We start from the raw sequence: 21,751 nt of genomic DNA on the forward strand, positions 1-21,751 counted from the left end.
GTGGTATTCTGATTTTCCCCTTTTTTCTTAATCCAGGGATAGGACATGCTCATTGGAAAATACACTCAAACATGTTTCCCGTTCTTCTAAGGTGGCTCTTTCCCTCGTGTTTCCTGAGCTGGTTGATATTCTTCCCCCCAAATCCTCTTCCTCCTGCATAGTGGCCACAAAATTATGTCAGTTTAAAAATGCCTCCTCAGGGCACAGGGGTGGCTCAGTCGGGTAAGCGTCTGCCTTCAGCTCAGGTCGTAATCCCAGGGTCCTGGGATCGAGTCCCACATTGGGCTCCTCACTCTGCGGGGAGCCTGCTTCTCCCTCTCCCTCTGCCTGCTGCTCCCCCTGCTGCTCTCTCTCTTTCAAATAAAGAAATAAAATCTTTTAAGATATGTGTCCATCTTTCCCTCCCTGTCTCTCCTGCCTTCATTTGGGCCTTCACCATTTCCTATATCTCTCATCCCAGCGGCCCCCCAACCGGCCCTTCTAATGTCGCACCAGTGCACCCCCCTCCCACACTTCCCAGAAATAAAAACAATTCTGGGTGTGGTTTTGCTTCACTTCCTTCATCCATCCTATGCTTCTGCCAAATGGAGCTCCCCACAATTCCCTGAACGCTCTAGGCTCTCTCGGGGCATGAAATTGTTCCCTCCCCCTTAGAAAGCCTTCCCTAGTGAGCATTCAAAACCCAGGTCAAATGTGCAGCCTTTTCTGTCCATCTTCTGTGGTCTTGTGGCAGAAATGAAGAGACAACACACTGTAGTAATGAGGCATTCAGTCCTGGGTTCAAATCCCAGCTCCACTGCTTACTTTCCAAATAAACTTTCTGTGCCTCCTTTTCCACACCAGTACTTAAAATAGGGCCAATAGTGCCTACCTCCCAGACTTCTTTAAATAATTAAATGAGATAATACACAAGGCATTTAAAATAGTACCTAGTGCACAGTAAATGGTGCATAAATGTGAGTTATTATTTTAAAAGCATTGATCACATTTCATTGAAATTATCTGTTTAAAAGTCTTTCTCCTACACTGCTAGCTCCATAAGGATGGGATCAGATCTTATTTCTTTGCTTTTTTATTATAATATATCATACATACATAAGAATGATAAAAATACATATGTACAATTTGGAGAATAATAAAGACTCAAACATCTAGGAAATCACAACCCAAAGTAAGAAAGAGATCATTGCCACCTTCCCAATAGCTTCTCACACCTCCCTTTGATTCCAAACCCCAAACTCTTTGCCCCCTTTTGGAGGGACCATTATCTTAATTTTGGCAACCATCAATTCCTTGCTTTTCATTCCATTTTACCACGTTTATAGGCAGCCCTAAACAAGATAGGTTACTTTTGCTAGTTTTTGAACTTTCTATCATTGAACAGTACTGTATGTATTATTTTATGTCTTGCTTCTTTCACTCAATACTATTTTTGGAGATTCATCTCTGTTGTTTGTGTAGCTATGTTTCATTCATTGCATGGCCACACATTCCACAGCCAGATATACTGCAATACATGTGTCTAAAATATGGCTGAAGTATGTTTGGGTTCCTTGCATGGCCAGGCTGGTGGCAACAATGCCGTAGGAGCCTTTTGATGCACTGACCCATGTGGACATGTGCAAGGGCATCTCCAGGGTCAAAGCCCTAGGACATGTGATCTGTGCACATCACCAACTTTTCTGTATAATGAGAAACCATTCTAAGTTTTCCTGATTTGCATTCTCAATTTGCATTCACACCAGCAGGGTGAGAGATCCTATTCCCCCATATCCTCACCAACACCTGGCATTACAAGACTTTCTACTTTTGACAACTGGTCAAAAATAAATGGTATGGTTATAGATCATTAACATCTTTTTCAGCTTTCCATTAGCCATTTGGATTTTCTCTTTTATGAAGTGACTTCAAATCTTTTTCCCAGTTTTCTATTTGGTTGTCTTTTTCCTATTGATATAAAAGTCCTTTAAGTATTCTGGATTCTAATCTTTTAGTTATATGTGAAACAAATATTCTCTCTCTCTCTTTTTCTCTCTGGCTTGTCTTTCTTCTCTTACTGGTGTCTTTTCATGGACATAAATTCTAGGGAAGTCAAATTTATCCATTTTTTCCTTCATGGTTAGTGCTTTTTGTGTCTTAAAAAAAGATCTTCCCTTCCTTTGATTAGGTTCTGAAAATATTCACCCCTATTATCTTTCTAAAGTTATATTGTTTTTCCTTTCACGTATGTACATTTAATCCTTCTGATGTTTGTACTATAAGGTGTGAGGAAGGGACACCAGTTGCATTTTCTTCTATATGGCTATACAGTTGTCCCAGCACCACTTATTAATCCTTTTCCTGCTGATGTACAATGCCTTATTTGTTCCATAGTTATACCTATAATTGCACTACTGTTTCGGGGTCCCCTAAGGAACAATCGACTGCTTGTCTAATGATATATCTACTTACCTTAATTATTTGATTCTTGAAGTTTGTCATTTTCTCCATAAAGGGCTTATACACTTTTTCACAGATTTATCCATACATATTTTATATTTTTAGTTTTTTGCAATGGTATTTTTTAAACTTTTTTTTAAAGGGAAGTATAGTTGACATCTGTTACATTAGTTTCAAGTGTACAACATAGTGATTCAACAACTCTATACCTTATGCTATGCTCACCACAAGTGTAGCTGCCATCTGTCCCCACACAATGCTATTACGATACCATTGACTATATTCCCTGTGCTGTACCTTTAATCCCCATGACTTATTCATTCTGTAACTGGAGGCCTGTATCTCCCACTCCCCTTCATTCATTCCACCTACCCCCCCACCATCTCCCCTTTGGTAACCATCAGTTTGTTTTCTGTATTTATGGGTCTGGTTCTGCTTTTTGCTTATTTGTTTATTCATCTGTTTTGTTTTTTAGATTCTACATATAAGTGAAATCATACGATATTTGACTTTCTGTCACTTATTTCACTTAGCACAATACCCTCCAAGTCCATCCATGTTGCAAATGGCAAGTTCTTGTTCTTTTACATGGCTGGAATATTATTCAGCCATATAATAGTATATATTATACATTATATTATTACATTTTGTTATAATTTATTAATATTATTGTATTAATATTTATCAATTATTTTATTCTATATCAAGTATTAGTTATTATATAATATTCATTGTATATTTATATTTATTTGTATATTTATTTAATTTATTTAATTTGTTTTTATTTATACTATATATGTATATTATATAGTCATTATATAATTATTGTTATGTTATATATTATTAACATATTACATTTTATTGCAAGTTATTGATATATAATAAATAATATATTAATATGTAATATATTAATGATGATAAAATGTATTATATTAATATACTATTTATATATCACAACTTCTTTATCCGTTCATCTGTCAGTGGGCACTTTGTGCACAAGGGCTGCTTTTGCTGCCTACTGCTTCTGCTGACTCTCACTCATGGTGCGTTTTAATCATGTGTTTTGGCTTTGACTGACCTAATTTCCACACCTTCCACACAACTACCCGGAAGGCAGCTATGGAACAGAAGATTCTGAATCATAGAAACATACCGTCAGCCACCAAATAACAACTAGACTCCACTTCTCTAATTTCATTATTCAAACGGCACCTCATGGGATGTGAGTTAGAGGTGGGGAGACCTGGGCACTCCTCCCTTTAGGTTTCCATAGGCTTTGCCTCCATTTGCTTTCACTTCTAGTATGGCCCCCACTACAACAAAGCTCTATACTTTTATTTTGGACACATTTGTTGGCCCCATTAGACTAGCACACCCCAAGGGCAGGGATTTTGACCTAAGCTGTTGCCTTCAGGTTCCCAGGGCCCAGCACATGCCTGTAAAATCCCCAACTATGGGGACCAAATAAATTCATCTCTGTGCATTAGCACAGGTACTTAAAATGCAGTCCATGTCCACACAGAGATGAACTTTGGGCTATTTAAGTGCTATATATCCATTTTAATGTGTGTTTTTTAAGAAAATATGGCTAGTGTATCAAATCCACAATTTCATAGATATTACTGCTTAGAACCAGGCTACGTCTATTAAAAAGCAAGTCTATCTAAATATGTATATGTATATATATTCAAATAATAACCAGTATTTATTGAGTGGTTATACGTCCAAGGTACTTTTTCTGCATTAATTTTGCAATAACCCTTTGAAGTGAGTGCTATTATTTTCATCGCCAGCTTACAAACCAGTTTCTGAAACACAGGTTATGCCATTTTCCCAGGGCTCATGGCTAGTAAGTGGTAGAACCAGGATCTGAACCCAGGCCGGCTGTCTTCAGAACCCATGCTCTAATCACAATGTGTTTTGTGTCTACCTAAATAACAGATCAGCAAAGAGGTAGGTATTTAGATAGGAGGTATGGAAATGACTACAGTTTTGAACATAATTTCCTGACCTCTAAGAAAACCAGATAAGAACATGAACCCTACACTGATGCAACACCCCTAAATACTTCATTTTACCTGTCAGAAAGGTAGCCAAAAATCATCGCTCCCACCAGGACTCCCAACATAAATGCGGGCTGGATCATCTTGGCGAACCATTCTCGGTTACAGACCAGATTCCACTCAGTCACCACGGTGCTGTCCCACTTGCTCTTGTCATAGATGTAGCCATCCACACAAGGAAAGCTACTCTTATGGCCATTATAATCAGAGTCCAAACCAGACCTGTCATCCCTCCGGAATCGGTGACAACTTGTGAGCTCCCAGACCTCACCATTCTGTAGCTGCACTATAATCTGATCTTCATGGCCTGTGAAAAACAGGATCCAGATGTCCTCCAACTTCCAACTAGAGGTATTGTGGGAAAGAACCCGACTCACGTTGCCCGGAGGCCTGCAGGTATGGTAGGGGGACACTGTCATAAACACAGAGGCCAAGTAGTGGATCCCACAAGAGATGTTCTGGAAGGCACATATAAAATAGAGGAAGATCTGAAATCTGCAAAGAGAAGAAAAGAAGTTATTGTATCTGGCCTGTGGGCTAAAAAAGACTATAAGTAAATATGAAGGGTGTTCATCACATTTAGCTTAATATATATACAGACGGATAAATGCAGAAATAATTACAGATGTCTCTGTGTATATATATGTGTGTGTGTGTGTGTGTATACATATATTATTTGTTAGTATATATACATAGCTCTGTTCGGAGAGCCCACGAGCAATGACATGGAGACAGGGGAACTAAAGGGACCCCATGAAAAACTACTTTTTTGCTCCTTTTCCTGCTTCTATTCTTGCTAGGACCTATACCCACACCTTACACATGCCTTATAGAACAGATAATGTATGTCCTCCTTTTAAAGGCCAAGGAGTTCAGATTTCTTTGGAGACTTCCAGCACAGTAGAGAGCATCTAAGGAGTGACCAGGTAGGGTCATCATGAACGTTTTCCAAGACCCCTGGCTCCAGGGCATAAGTAACTTATAGAGGACACCTAAACACTCATCTTTGTTCCCTGATGCCTGAGAAGACCCTGCATGAGACCATCATTCCCAATAAAAACTCCAGACTCCAAGCAAAGACGAAACTCACTCTCCTTTCCTTTCTGACTCTCCCACATGCTCTGTCTGTATCTGCTCTCTTTCTGTCTTCAATAAACTCTGCTCTCATTTGCTCTGGGCTCACGTTTGATTTCTATCCTATGCGAAGCCAAGGACTCTCCTGGCTGGTCCTGAGAGACACCCTTTGGGTCCTTGAACCTGGCCAACCTGCATCAACATCCCAATAGCAACATGCACACCCAGGGCCCAGGTCTTGTTTTCTAAATACCATTCTCCAGTAAAAGGAACCAGGAAAAATGGCTGATTTAAGACCAGGACAGGGAAAATTAAAAATACACCTAAAGCATCTTGTGGAATCAGAAAGTAAAGAAGCAGTCAAAATACAAAAGGTTAGGGGCAGGTCAAAGGGACACGGAAATCAATCTGAAAAAGCTCCCAAGGGGCAAGGCTGAAACAATTTGAGCAACAAAATAAATAGCATGGTATATCCCAAGGTATAAAATAAATATACAAGTCTATAATGTTTTGTTTAATTTTATGTGTCAGCAAGACTGGGCTAAGCCCAGACAGCTGGTAAACATTATTTCTGGATGTGTTCGTGAGACTAACATTTGAACGGGTAGACTGAGTAAAGAAGATTGCCCTCACCAGTGGCTGGGCATCCTCAATCCACCGAGGGCCTGACTAGAACAGAAGGTGGAGGAAGGGCAAATTTGCTCTCTCTGCTGGGGCTGAGACATCCGTCTCCTCCTATCCTTGGACATTGGAATTCCTGGTTCGCAGGCTTTTGGACTCAGACTGAAATAGGGAAACTGAAGGACTCCATAAAAACCTGCTTTTTGCTCCTTTTCCTGCTTCTATTCTTGCTATGACCAGCACCCCCACTTCATACATGCCTCAGAATGCAAACAGTATGTCCTCCTTGTAAGGAGCACAGAGTTAATGATTTTTTAGAGTCTGTCTGTACTTTCTCTATACTTTCCATAAACTCTGCTTTCCCCTCCTGCTGGCTCAACTTTGATTTCTATCCTGTGCACAGCCAGGTACTCTCTTGGTTGGTCCTGCGGGACTCCTTCTGGGTCCTCGGACCCAGCCTGCTAGCAACTAGACCAGGACTTACATCATCAGCCCCCCACTTTTCAGGCCTTAAGACTGGGACCTCCAAGTACACCCCTGGCTGTCCTGGATCCCAGCCCCCAGACAGCTCCTTGTGCGACTTGTCTGCCTCCATAAGCCAATTCCTATAACACATCTCTCATCTGTCTCTCTCTATATATCCTATTTGTTCTGCTTCTTTAGAGGACCTTGATGAATACAGACTTTGGTAGTAGTTCCAAAGGAACAGAACTTTAAGAATGAGTTTCCAAATTGGTTCTGGGGTTTCTGAAATTGGTTGTCTAATCTGATTAGATTTAAAAGCACTAATGACTATTTCCAGCAGGAAGGAGGGCACAGACAGTTCACAGTGTGAACTGTTTATAGAAGTACACAAAATTGGGGTGTCTGGGTAGCTCAGTCAGTTAAGGGTCTGACTCTTGATTTTGGCTCAGGTCATGATCTCAGGGTTTGAGATCAAGCCCTGTATCGATCGGGCTCCATGCTGGCCGTGGAGGCTGCTTAAGATTCTCTCTTTCTCCCTCTGCCCCTCCTCCCCTCTCTCTCTCCCTCTCAAAGAAGAAGAAAGAAAGAAAGAAAGAAAGAAAGAAAGAAAGAAAGAAAGAAAGAGAGAGAGAGAGAGAGAGAGAGAAAGAAAGAAAGAAAGAAAGAAAGAAAGAAAGAAAGAAAGAAAGAAAGAAAGAAAAGGAAAAAGAAAGAAATACACAAAATATCTGCATTGACTACTCCTAACCAACCACTTATAAGCGGCTCAGTGACTCTGTATACGATGCTTTCAAACATTTTTTGCGAACTAAAGAATGTAACGGCATTAGCTGGTTGCTCCTAATGTCCCTGGACAAACAAGTGAAAGAAAAGAGATGAGCTCAAAGGATTTGAATTCCCAGCTCCAGCACTGCCTAAACAGCCTAAGAACTAGGTGTGTGCTGAAAGAGAGCCTTATCTCCTGTAGCCACCGGCCTGAAATTGTTGAAAATCAAACACAGAACCTCATTCTCTGAGTGGCTGAATGACAATGCCTACCTGACCTCTTTGAGTTTGGAAGGCAACATATTCCTCATTTGGGTGTTACTCGGGCCCAGTTACTGAATGACTTGATAAGCTGCTGGTTTTAAGTGAAGCCCAGAACAAGAAAAGGCCCTGCAACTCGTCCAGGCTGCTCTGTCACTTGGGCCACATGGCAGATGCAATGGTGCTTGAAGTGCCAGTGGCATACGGATGCCTTCTGGAGCCTCTGCCAGGCTTTTACAGGTAGATCCTACCACGGGCACTTAGGATTTTCGAACAAAGCCCTGCCACCCTCTGCAGATAGCTACTCTCCTTTTCAGAAACAGCTCTTGGCCCACTATTGGGTCTCAGTATAAATCGAACACTTGATCATGGGCCACTGAGTTACCATACGACCTGAGCTGCCCAAAACTAACTGGGTGTTACCTGATGTCCCAAGCCATAAAGTTGAGCATGCACAGGTCAACGCTCCATCATCAAACAGAGGTGGAATATACATGATTGGGTGAGCAGGTCCTGAGGGCACAAGTAACATAAAGAAGTGGGCCAAATGCCTACAGTCCCCACACCTGCTACACTGGCTGCTGCTGCTTTTCTTTTTTTCTGATTAAAGTGGGTTTTTTTATTTAATTTTGGTAAGAACACTTAATATTATATCTATCCTGTTAACAATTGACTGTAAGTACAGTATTATATAGATTTCTAGAGTTTATTCATCTTACTTAACTGAAACTTTACACCTGTTGATTAATAAGTCCTCATTGCCCCCTCCCCTCTAGCCCCTGGTAGCCACCACTCCAGTCTTTAATTTCTATGAATTTTACTATCTTAGAAACCTCCTATAAGTGGAATCAGGCAATACTTGTCTTTTTGTGTCTGGCTTATTTTACTTAGCAAAATGTCCTCAAGGTTCATCCATATTGATGCGTATTGCAGAATTTCCTTCTTTTTTCAGGCTGAAATAGTATTCCATTGTAGGTACATCCATTCCTTTGTGGATACACACTGAGGTTGCTTCTGCATCTTAGCTACTGTGACTAGGGCTCCCCATGGAATACCCATTACCACGGAAGTGCTAATACCGCTCCGAGATCCTGTTTTTAATTCCTTTAAATATATACCCAGAAGTGGGATTGCTGGATCATATGGTGGTTCTATTTTTCAATTTTTTGTGGAATCTCCATACTGGTTTCCACAGTGGCTATGCCAATTTGTGTTTCCACCAGCAGCATGCAAGCGCTCCAATTTCTCTACAACCTCACCAACATGTGTGGTCCTTTGTTTTTTTAAATAATAGCCACCCTGACAGGTGTGAGATGGTATCTCATTGTGCTTTTAATTTGCATTTCCCTGATGATTAATGACAAAAGGCATACATACATACATAGGTCATACACCTATTGACCATTTGTATATTTTCCTTGGGGAAGTGTCTGTCTATTCAAGTCATGGGCCCATTTTTTAATCAGGTCATTAATTTTTTGGTTTGGAGTTGTATGCATTCCTTTTTTTTTTTTTTTTTTTTTGGAAATTAGCTCTCTATCAGATATATGGTTGGCAAATATTTTCTCCCATCTTGTAGGTTGCCTTTTTACTCTGTTGATTGTTTCCTTTGTTGTGAAAAAGCTTTTTGGTTTCATGTAGCCCCACTGGTTTATTTTTGTTTTCTGTTGCCTGTACTTTTGATGTCGTATCTATGACATCAGTGCCAAGATCAGCGTCAGGAAGCTTTCCCCTGTTTTCTACTAGAAGTTTTACAGTTTCCAGTCCCATGTTTAAGTCTTTAAACACTGCCTTCTCTCTCCTACCTTGCACCAAGGGCCTCATGGGAGTTCCCTACAGTCAGCTGACAGAGTGAAAGACTTGGGCCTGATTTTACAGATGGTTCCACACAATGTGCAGGCACCACCTGAAAGTGGACAGTTGAAGCCCTACAGCCCCTCTCTGGGGCAGGCCTGATGGACAGTCGTGAAGGGAAATCCTCCCAGTGAACAGAACTTTGACAAATGCACCTAGTTGTACACTTCGCTTGGAAGGAGAAATGGCCAGACATGTGATCATATATCAACACATAAGCTGTAGCCAATGGTTTAGCGGGATAGTCAAGGACTTGGAAGGCACATGGTCAGAAAACTGGTGTCAAAGAAATTTGAAGAAGAGGTATGTGGATAGACCTCTAGGAATAGGCAAAAAAATGTGAAGATATTTGTGTTCCGTGTGAGTGCTCACTAAAGGGTGACCTCAGCACAGGAGGATTTTAATAATCAAGTGGATAGGATGATCCATTCTATGGATACTAGCTGGCTTCTTTTCCAAGCCATCTTGTCATTGCCCATTGGGCTAATGAACAAAGTGGTTATGGTGGCAGAGACAGAGGTTATGCATGGGTTCAGCATCTTGGTGAGCTAATCTAGCTACAGACACCACTGAGTACCCAATCTGCCAGCAGCTGAGACCAGCACTGAGCCCCAATATGGCACCACTCCTGGGGCAAGTGTCTGCTTATTCTACAGAACCATTTGGGCAGCATTTTGTCCTTACTAAAATAGATACTCTGGATATACATTTACCTTCTCTGCACAATGCTTCTGCCAAAACTACCATACTTACAGAATGCTTTATCCACCCTTGGGGTATTCCATGTAGCACTGCTTATGATGAAGAAACTCACTTCACAGCAAAAGAAATGTGGCAATGCGCCCCTGCTCATCAAACTTACTGATCTTACCATGTTCCCTACTATCCTGAAGCAGTTGGTTTGATAAAATGGTGGAAGAGTCTTTTGAAGACTCAATTCCAAAGCTAGCTTGGTGGCAATATTATGCAGGGCTAGGATGAGATTCTCTAGAAAGCTGTGTATGCTCTGAACCAAGGTCCAATATATGGTCCTATTTCTCTCCTAGTGAGCACTCACGAGTCCAGGAATTAAGGGGTAGAAATGGCGATTGCACCACTCACTGTTACACCTAGGGAAACCATTAACAAAATTTTTGCTTCCTGTTCCCACACCCTTACACTCTGCTAGCCTAAAGAACTTAATTCCAGAGGGAAGAATGTTTCCACCAGGAGACACAATAATGATTCCACTGAACTGGAAATAATGACGGCTGCCTGGCCATTCTGGATTCCTCAGGCCTCTGAATTAAAAGGCAAAGAAGGGAGTTACAATGTTGGCTGGAGTGATCGATCCTGACAACCAAGGGGAAATTGGCGGTAAGGAAGAATATGTCTGCAATACAGGTGATCCCTTAGGGTGTCTCTGAGTATTACCGTGCCCTGTGATGAAGGTCAGTGGAAAATTACAACACAATCCAGGCAGGACTACTAATGGTCCAGACCCTTCAGGAATAAAGAGTGGGTCACTCTATCAGGTAAAGGTCCACAGCCAACTGAGATGTTTGCTTAAGGCAAAGAGAATATAAAATGGGTCATGAAAGAAGGTAGTTATAATAAATACCACCTACAACCACGTGACTAGTTACAGAAACAAAGACTGTAATTGTCATGAGTATTTCTTCCTTATTTTGTTATGAATGTGTGTGTATAGACATATATTAAACAAATATCTTTGTTTTCTTCCTTATTCTCTTTTCATATAACATAAGATGTATTGACTTTATATCAGTTTTTAAATACCTTTACATCATAATATTTCAGTTATAGAATATCAGAAGAGTAAACATCATCAAAGGCCTTTACCTCCCCTTCTGGGGACAGGATTAGTGTATTACAGGTTGTATTCAGGATAGTTCAATCATGTCAATTAAGACCTTGTTATTGTCTTTACTTAGAGTTAAGTTTGGTTTAAGGAGATCCATATGGGTTACAAGTTGACAAAGGGTGATTAACCTGTGATGGTTAATTTTATGAATAAACTTGACTGGGCCATGGGATGCCCAGACAGTTGGTAAAACATTGCATCTGGATGTGTCTGTGAGGGATCTCCAGAAGACACTGGCATTTAAATCAGTAAACTGAGTAAACATCATCCTTGTCAATGTGGTGGGCATCATCCAATCCGTTGAGGGCCTGAATAGAACAAAAAGGCCAAGGAAGGACTAATTGCTTTCTTTGCTTGGGTTGAAACATCCATGTTCTCCTGCCCTTAGACATTGGTGCTCTTGGTTCATACTCTGCCTGGGACTTAAACCATCAGGCCTGTGGTTCTCAGGCCTTTGGACTAGGACTGAATTGCACCACTGGCTTTCCCAGGTCTCCTGCTTGCACAGGGCACATTGTGGCACTTCTTGCTTCTATAATTGTGTGAACCAATTCCTGTAATAAATCTCCTCTTACCTACATCTACGTCTATCTATTGATATATCCTATCCATTCTGTTTCTCTGGAGAATCCTGACAAATGCACTACCTGGTTGGACAAACAAAAAGGAGAGAAGAGACAAATCTTTTTTCCAGTAGAATTCCAATTATTATCGATAGACATTCCCCCTCTACAGGAGATGGAGCTTAATTCCCACTCTTTACTTCTGGAGGGCAGGCTAAGACACAGTGACTCCTTCCCAAAGAATACAGTAGGAAAAAGGAAAAGACAGTAGCTTTACAGTGGGAGAAATCAGACAAATGCTATCTTAACCAAATGTTGAAGGTTAACATCCCCAGTGATGTTGTGTGGGTGTCATGTACCGCCTCATACGATGTGATAAACGAGCACTTCACCTCTGCGGTACCTTCTAAAAGCCATAACCCCAATCTAACCATGAGAAAAACAACAGATAATCCCAGATTGTAAGACATTCTACAGGCTGCCAGGCCAAAATGCCTAAGGATGGCCAAGGTCATAAAAAAAAACCATAAAAACAAACAAACAAAAACAAAAAACACAGGAAAGACTGAGAAACTACTACAGACTAGAGGAGAGTAGGATAACATACCACCTAAATGCAGTGCAGGACCCTGAGTTAGGTCCTGCAACATGAAGAGAGCTTTAATGGAAAACCTGGTGAAACCTGTATAGAGTCTGGAGTTTACATCATAGTAATACACTAACGTCAGCTTCTTCATTTGGCAAATGTGCCGTGGTAACGTAAGGTGCTCCCAGTGGCGAAAACTGCCTGAGGGACATACAGGAACTCTGTACTATCTTTGCAACTTTTCTGTAAATCCAAAAGTATCCAAAAAAATATAATTGTATTCTAAATTTAAAAACAAATGTAGAGTCTCCAAATTTACAGGCTCAAACCAACACAGACATATTGTCTGAAATAAAAATTGTCTCACAAGGACAACGGTGCCCACAGGACAGCAGGGTGGAAGACATAACATTTGGACTGCCCCACTCATTTCAAACCCCTGGAATAAAGAGTGAGAACAGCCCCCTTTGGGCAGATGGTTTCAATATTCAGTTTTAAAACGATCAGTGCAGACAATGAAGACAGTTACTATAAAACCGTCATAACAGGAAGTAGAAAATAGGTCCCGTCAGAGCACACTGATGCCAAATTGCACTGTTGACACATGTGACCTTCATCTCCCTGCCTACTTCTCGGAGCAGCCCCCCACCTGGTCCTGGCGCTCCCCCTCACTGGAAGGCGCTTCTGACCATCCTCTAGCTCACTTGTTCTCAAGAGCCTTTACATTCTTAAAAATCTTGAGGATTTTTACAAGGGCCTTGTCTTTATATGAGTTTGGTCAGTATGTATTAGAAACTACACGAAGAACATTTTAAATATCTATTCATCCACTTAAACATATTAATAAGCCCACTGCGTGTTCACATTAAAGAACATCTAGCTATAGTTTTCAAAACAAAATGAAACAAACTTAGTAAGAAGAATGGTGGTGTTTTACATTTAAATAGATTCATAGGGGCGCCTGGCTGGCTTAGTCGGTGGAGTCTGTGACTCTGGATCTTGGGGTAGTGAGTTCGAGCCCCATGTTGGGTGTGGAGATTGCTTCAAATTAAAATCTTAAAAACACACACACACCATTTAGATTAATAGAAGACGGCTAGTTTCTCCAGTCAGTGTCTGTATTCGATCTGATACATTATTACCTCTCAGCTAGCCTCTGGAAAACTCTATTGCACCTTCAGGAGAAACGAGAGTAAAGATGGCAACTAATTGTCTCTGTGTGTTACTATGACAGCGGTTTGGGCCTTGCAGACCCAGAGATGGCTCAGGGCACACTGTGAGAACTGCTGGCTTCAGGGTTTCCTCCCCATGCCTCTCATCCCTCCACAGGAAACACCTCCCCGTTCAGCCCCTCTTTACCCTTCACTGCCCGCTCCTCCCAGGCCAGCTTTGCTATTTGCTTCCCCTGCTCCGCCGTCATTCATTTACTCATTTTCTCTCCCACTGCTTTCTTTCTCTTTCCTAGCTGCGATAGACAGCTAAAGTACCGTTCTGTTATTTATGTTTGAGTTTTTAAAGAACCCCAGGTGAATGTTTTCTATCTCCCTACCACATCAACAACAACAAAAATGCTCCCGTGAAAGGTTGAATGAAAGTCCCACGAAGGCAGAACCTGTAATGCAGTCACTTTAGAATCTCCAGTGGCACCCAGCACAGTGTGTAGTGCGGGCTCTGCAGAATGTCACAGAATCCCTCGGGGTTAAAACGAACAGCGCTGAGGTTAATGCATACTCAGTGCTTCTGGTAAAGAGAGGGGCTCAGTGCTTCTGGTAAAGAGAGGGGCTCAAGAGGCCAGTGTATAAAAAATTGTGAAAAAGTGTTTTTTTGACTGGGTTCTCCAACAGCAAAAAAAAATGAATGTGTGTATGTGTGTGTGCGTGCACAGATGTATAAAATTAGCATATATGGATCCACGACATTTATATGTTTCATTAACATCTTGTGCAGGTTGAAATAAAAATTTGCATATATATTTACTTATAAACATACATTGATATGTAAAATAGGTGTTTCTTATGGTACTCCAAAAGATCATCTTTGCCCACCACAGGGGTGAACACACCCCCCTTTGAAGACTATCACAAGTTGGCAAAGCTAAGCAAAGTCGGAGGGGTGGTGATGTGAAGTTATCAAGCTGGCTAGCCCTCCAAGTCCTCAGGGATGACTGCCAAGATGGTACATGGCCCCCATTCCTCACTTCTCATAGAACCCCATGTAGATAAAGAAGTAAGATGGGATCAGTTTAATGGGTTGTGGCTATCAGGACACCACATGCCAGAGCTGGCCACAGTTTCAGAATTCAATTCCGTATCTGGCACTGGCCCCGGCAGCTAGTTCAGAAAAGAAAAACGCAAAGCTTAAGGTAAGCAAAAATCAAGTGACTTTTTTCTAGCAACAGAGAGGGAGGGAGAACAGACAAATACTATTCTCAGGGTCTTTGGGGGATGGGCGACCAAGAGAAGAGCCTAGAGCCCTGAAGCTTGAGGCCTTGGGGCTAAAGGTGAGCCAACTCTGTTTTTCCAGAAAAGGTGCCCCTGCCCAAAGAAAAACCATCAGAAATCTGCCTAGTCCACACAGAGAGGCTAGACAGGAACAGCAGGCTGGGAAGACAAGCCCGACTTGCTGTGACTCAGAAGATCCCGAGAGGCTAAGATCACAGCGGAAGGGCGGTGCTGGAACCCTCAGCCCTGCAGGTCACTAGCCCCCCGGGCAGAGGCTGCCAGATGTCACGGTAGAGCCCCGGGGTCAAGGCTCTGCCCATGGCACACACTGAACTACCTGTGAGCACCTGGCAAGGCTGGTGGATCACCTGCCCCCAGGCAACAGGCTTGTGAATTCGGAAGCTTTTTCTTCCCTTCCTGGCAATCCCTCAGGAAGCATTTCCCAGCCGATAAGGATGATCATTAGCTAGAAGGGCCCTATTAGAGAATTCCATCTGAGCAGTTCTGCTGCCATCAGGAGGATTCTAGATGGGCATGTTCTTGCACAGCAGAGGTTCCCCCATTTCCCTCACAGAGTTTACACCTGTTGCTTGTGCTGTACATAACACCTTATTCGGCCTTGTCCTTGTCACTGTGTGTTGGATCATGCACTTTAGTGTCTGGGTTGGTAACTAAATAGATTCATCCCCTGGAATGGCTCCACCATTGAAAAGTTCACATTCTGCTGACCACAACTTCCCATCCTCCCAGCTCCCCCAGTCCTTCCCACTGACCGCACATCCCCAGCACCAACCAGGTGCCCGGTCTTTGGACCCCACCAGCTTCTCTAGTTCATTGCCGCCTTCCTGGCTTCAATTCCTTCCCCAGCCAGCCTGAACCCCATAGTCAATGCTATAGCTACCTACACACACACGCACACACACTCCAACAGAGCACCCACCCTGGCAGGCCTCTGAAGCTAGGATTTGTTTTCTCTGTCCCACCCCTAGTGATATGGCTCAGGACATCTGAGGTAGGATCCAGAACTCTATACAAGCTTAAAATGTTTCCTAAGAGATTCTGATATGGATGAGAGACTCTACCCTAGGAAATTGAATTCTCTGGCTGAACAATCTGTTGATACAAGATTTGACATTCAAAATATTTAACAATCGTTGTGGAGCAACTGGAACTTTCATAAACAGCTCGTGAGGGTATAATGTGTTATAACCACTCTGCAAATCTGTCTGGCAGCTGACCACAGGCACACTCAGCAACAGAGTGTTTCCTCTCCCTGGTATGTACCCAACAGAATGTGGGTACAAAACTCCTGCCCTTCCATTCTGCAAAGTGACCTTCCTAACACCTGAACTCCTTAGCATGCCATACAAAAACCTTCTTGGGGATGATTGTGAGCTTCTCTCTCACCTTCCTTCTCTCACCCTCATACTACACCTTAAAAGATGTAGACAAGAAAGACTACGCAGGATAAGCCCAACCTGGAGACAATCTAAATGTCTATTAACAGTAAATGAAAAGTTGTGGAATATTCGTGCCATGACATACTCTACACCTGTGAAAATCAACAAAGTACTGTGACATACAATATGGGTGAACCTCCCATATATGATGTTGAACAAAAGAAGCCAGACCAAAAGTACATGATTTTTTACTCTGTTTATATAAAGTTTAGAAACAGGGAAAACTCAGTCGGGTGGCTAAGTTAGCTAAGTGTCTGCCTTTGGCTCAAGTCATGATCCTAGGGTCCTGGGATCAAGCCCCACATCAGGTCCCTGCCTCTCCCTCTCTGTCTGTGCTTGTGCTCGTGCGTTCTCTCTCTCTCTCTCAATTAAATAAATAAAATCTTTAGAATCAGGCAAAACTCACCTATGGCGGTAGATATGAGGACAGTAGTGAGTGGGGGAGGGGGAGGGAGTAGTGCTTGGGAGAAAGCATGAGAATGGGTGGTCCAGCAGTGGTAACATGGCTATGTTCACTTTATGATGATTCGTCAGGTTGTAAATTACGGCACATAATTTCTGTGTATATGTAACATATCAATTTAAACATTTTATATCTGCAAGACCCAGAGAGCAGGAAAAGTATTCACCAATGCCCTGCTGAGGCATGATTGGAATGGGTACCAAGTCACACCCAGTCTGTCCATATGGTGCCTACCAGCTGGATTTCAGCCCTGGATGGCAACCCAATCGAGATTGACAAGGAGGCGTCTTGCTGAGCAATACATTATTTATCCAAATGCCTATTAAATGTCTCAACCTGGAATTCCCACGAGGAACTCAGTACACTCTCAAATCGATCCAAGCCCCAAGCCTGCCCCAACTGGAGTGTAACTGTTTTTGAGTTTGGGACACCATCCTCTACATAAACCAGAAATACGGGGCATGGGGTGGAAGGCCGACAGGTCCTTCCCACTTCTCCTTCATAACCAGGAGGTCCCATTAATTCCACCTGTTAAAACTGTCCAGGCCTCCCTGCTCACACACGCCTTGCCTCAGCCCAGACCCTCCTTATCTCCCACCTGGGCTCTTACCTGGGTCTTCTTTGGGCTCTGCCCAAACTCCTCCCCTTTCAACATACCTTCTATTCTGCAAAGTGACCTTCCTAATAACTTGAACTCCTTAGCATACCACACAAAAACATTCTTGGGGATGTTCTTCTCTCACCTGCATACTTCATACTCCAGGAATAATAAACCACCTATCAGTCTCCAAACAATCCATGCTAGTTCACATAACTATGCTTTCTATGTGCCAGAAAGGTCTGAAATATCCTTTCAATTGAAACTTCCCTTTCCCTGTTGCAAGGATAACTTCTTGGGGAAACAAGACCCTACTTCCCTAGGCATCTAGCACTGTGACATATCACTCTGTCCCTTACAAAGATTGTTGTCCATCAGGTGTTATCCACGGGCCCAACGTAAGGCCCCTCCAGGATAATACTTATAGATACAACACACCACTGGGTTCACAGCTAGAGAGACACGCTAATGGAAAAAGAATCACACAGACGCAATAGGCAGAAAACCCAGAAGCAAAGAAAAACAAAGATGACCAGAACCCCCAGAAAATGGACCCATGTAATTTGGGTGACAGGTGAAGAAATTACTTTCAGTCCTTGATTTATATCGTTCTGTACAAAGAAGCACAACTGGTGGCATCCCACCATGGTTAAGAGCATGGACTCCAGACCCAGACTGCCAAGGTTTGAATCTTGTGTCTGTTACTTATAGATCCTTAAACTTACTCCTTAACCTTTCTGTGCCTCAGTTTCCTTATCTGAAAAGTGGGTTGTTCTGGGAATGAAAAGAGTGAATACATGTACAACACTATGGCACACTGTAAGTGCATAGAAGTGCTAGTTATTATGATGTTCCTAAGGGGAAGTCAAAAAGGAAGAACGTAAACAGCTTCATATATTGAAAACAAAACAAACAAGGCAAAACAAAACTACCTATGTCCATAGGTGTGAATCAGCTACAAACTCCACATTCCAACTCTGATATTTTAAAATCATTTCTCTCCTTAAACCAAGACAACTTGGGGACCCAGGTTCTTAGATTATCCCCGCATAGATGCCTGAGTGTGTTTCCTCAATTCCCTGTCACCTGGACCATAAGCCGACATTTATGGAACTTCAGTATGGCTGCAGAACAAGACCTGGAATGGCTTTTTAATTCTTCGGTCCTGCTTTCCTCTCTTAAAGGTGATTAGGATAGTGCTTTCTCACCCTAGAAATGACTAATGAGAAATGAAAGATAATTAGGTTTCCCTACTTAACACTTTCACTAGGTTTCCTTAAAAGAAGGCTAAATAACAAAATACAATGACCTCCGTTTTTTACTTATAAACAATTAAGAGCACAGTTAAAGCAAAAATCAGAGAAAACTGGGGGTCTTGTGCTCTGGTCACACTGTTTTCACCTTCTCCTGTAAGCATTAGCTTGTTACCCTTACCTTGCTACATGCTGCTTTCACAAGGCAACTGTTCCCACCAGGATCAGGATGCAGGTAACAATAATAGCCATGCTTTGTTGAGAACTTCCTGAATGTTAAGACTTTTGTGTACATTATTAGGGCCGGCTAAGAGTTGTCTCCCCCAATCCATTCTCCTCTTCTCCCACCATGGAGAGCTTCATTTGACCAATGTGCGTGAGGACAGTGGGAACAGATGCCTCAAGCACAGAGAGAGGGCCCCATGCTGTGGATGGTGGAGCTGCCTCACCCACTTGGGTCCCTGGATGATCCCATGGGACAGAACCTACCCTGAATAGTTACCAGAGTGGGACAAACTTCCAACTGAGGGATCTCTTTCTTAGCCAAAAACTAACATAATGACCTGAGTTAATCCCTAAAATACAGAGGGGAAGAATGGTATTAGTGTCTCTTATCTCATAGGGCTACCATAAGGATGTAAGGAGAGGCTGCATGTGGAGTCCTTACAATAAATATTTGGAGTACTATTATTACCCCCATTTTACAGATGAGGACGTAGTAATTAAAATGCTCAAAACCATACAGTTAATATGTGGTAGAGCCAGGACTGGAATTCAGACATCCAGCCCCAGAGCTGACTGGTAATCCCAATGCTATTCTGCATCAAGAAGGATAAACGAGATAATATATAAAGACCCTGGTGGAACCCTGGGGTTGGTACCTAATTGTGCTCAGGAGAGCATCATGGTTGAGAACGTGGGCTAAGCTGATGGGCATCCAGAGACATCCAATCCTGCCCTGCTATTACTGGATCTGTGATGGAGGCACAAGCCCCACTTTTCTCATGTGTAAAATGAGTGATACCACTGATCTCATGGAGCTCTAGTGAACATGTAGAAAGAGCTTCTGACACAGCCAGGCACAGATCCATGTTCAATAATACAGGTCTCAGGAGGAAGCAGTAGAGAGCCTCTTGCCCCTCCTCCCACTGCTCAACTGCTTTTTTGGGGGTGGGGGGCAAGGAATAATAACCAACACTTGTGCAACTTTCCAACTTGGAGAGCAGCACCACATCATCTCTTCACTACAAGCCTGGGAGGGAGGTAAGGCAGGAATGATTGTGATTCCCATTCTGTGGATAGGAAACTGAGGCACAATATTCCCAGAATCATATTAGAAGTAAGAGGCAAGCCAGGGTTCAGACTCCGCTCTGTTCTCCTCCGATTGTCATGCTGTATTGCCCTTCGGACCCAGCTGCCTCTCCTCTGAAAACGTTCTGGGTCAGAGGAGCATTTCACCATGAATGAATAAATGAAATATTTTAATGTCGTAAATAATTTAACAAATGAAAGGAGAGTGTCAGGTGGCTCAATCTGGGTCCCAGTATATGGTGTCTGTGGGTCCCTGGCCCCACCAGCCTCAGTTTCCCAATCATTAAAATAAGGATGCAAACACTTCCTCTGCAAGGGCATCAAATGAAGCACTGTGTGTAACCACCTGACACAATGTACCTGGCACTTACTAGGTTTCTATAAATGGCAACAAAATCTGACCAACGGTTGTTCCTGGGGCAATACCTGCCAGGCACAGAGGGAGACCCTACGGGGCGAGCTGGACAGCAGTCCTCCGGGAAAGTGAAAGAGGAGCCGCTTTGGCGGACCAGAGGAACGGGCCGCCAGGGACAGGCACTCCTCTACTAGGGTGACCCGGCGTCTCTGGCCGTGCCTGGGGACTCCGGCTCCCGCAGAGGACGCACCCGGGTCCCACCCGCCGCAGCAGGCAGGCCGGCCGGGGCCCGCACCCACCACTCCCGAGGCTGGCCCCGGGGCACCTCTGCTCGCTGGAGGGGAAGTCCTGGCGTCAGAGTCCGAAAGGACGAGGCCAGGTCGGAGCCAGGAGTCTGGATGAGGGTCTTCCGACTGCCCCACGAAAGTAGAGGGAGTGGTTTTCGGATCACTAGCGCTGCGCGAGAACTCCACTGCAACGGAAAGAAACAGACCCCACCGGCGCGTCCTCCACGTGGCTCCCGCTCCCCTCCGCCAGACCTCCTTCCTCCTCCCCACCCCCAACTCCCTACCTGCCGAAGTGCCCCACGTGGTCAAAAATCAGCTCCAAATTGTGGGACCGCATGGTGCCGCCGTGCACTGCGCTCCCAAGCTGGACACGCTGAGCTCGCCGAGCGCCCGGGGCCGCGGGCGCCGTGCCCCGCTCCGCCCCACCCCGCCCCGGCCAGCCGCGCCCCGGGGGGCCAGCCCGGCAGTCCTTGTCCCCCCGCGCGCCACTGGGCGCGGGCCACGCACGGGGCCGGGCTGGCTTCCTCCGTCCCAGACACTGTCTTTCCTCCCCGCCAGCGCAGTCTCCTGCTTCTCCCCGCCGCAGCTGTGGCCCGGTCCCTGGTACGCTGTGGTTCCAGGAGCCCGCCGTCGAGCCGGCTCCCTCCCCGCCGCCCCGTCCGACCCTCAACACGCACCGCATCCGCGTGGTCGCCTCTGTCTCGAGACAGCCCAAGGCAGGAATGCAGAGGCCCGGGTTGGGTTTGGAGGCTGCAAGAACATAGCAACTTTGAAAGGACGTGCCTTACAAGCACGGCTCTTAAACTTGAGTGCTGACGGGTGTACCGCAGAACTTGGTTTTCCACGCACATTTCTGGACTCCACTCTTGACCAGGACAAATACCGCTTTCGGAGAAGGCCAGCAGTTTGACGGCCAGGACAGGCTCTCCAAGAGCAGAGCATAAAGAACAGATTTTGATGACCCTGAGGAGTGACAGGATCTCGCAGGACTGTGTTCCAGCATCTATGTTTCCCAAAGGGCAAAGGAA

General features: G+C 43.9%; 1 protein-coding gene across 4 annotated transcripts in view; it reads right to left on the minus strand.

The window, feature by feature from the left end:
- SLC22A16 (solute carrier family 22 member 16) overlaps nucleotides 1–21,420 on the minus strand; it is a 41,896-nt gene extending 20,476 nt beyond the window's left edge. For 2 of the 4 annotated variants that reach the window (XM_045798475.2, XM_045798472.2), the window contains exons 1-2: nucleotides 21,008–21,420; nucleotides 4,518–4,997 (exon numbers count right to left, since the gene is read on the minus strand). In XM_045798475.2, coding sequence (XP_045654431.2) covers nucleotides 4,518–4,997; nucleotides 21,008–21,405 — 878 coding nt within the window. In that variant the 5' untranslated portion in view covers nucleotides 21,406–21,420. Of the gene's footprint in view, nucleotides 1–4,517; nucleotides 4,998–8,111; nucleotides 8,178–21,007 lie in introns of those variants that run through there. The other 2 variants (XM_045798474.2, XM_045798473.2) reach the window with 2 other exon arrangements.
- Between the last annotated feature and the right edge of the window lie 331 nt (nucleotides 21,421–21,751).

The sequence above is a fragment of the Ursus americanus genome, chromosome 11 (assembly GCF_024610735.1).
Source record: "Ursus americanus isolate L20-20 chromosome 11, mUrsAme1.1.p, whole genome shotgun sequence".
In the NCBI taxonomy this organism is placed as follows: domain Eukaryota; kingdom Metazoa; phylum Chordata; class Mammalia; order Carnivora; family Ursidae; genus Ursus; species Ursus americanus.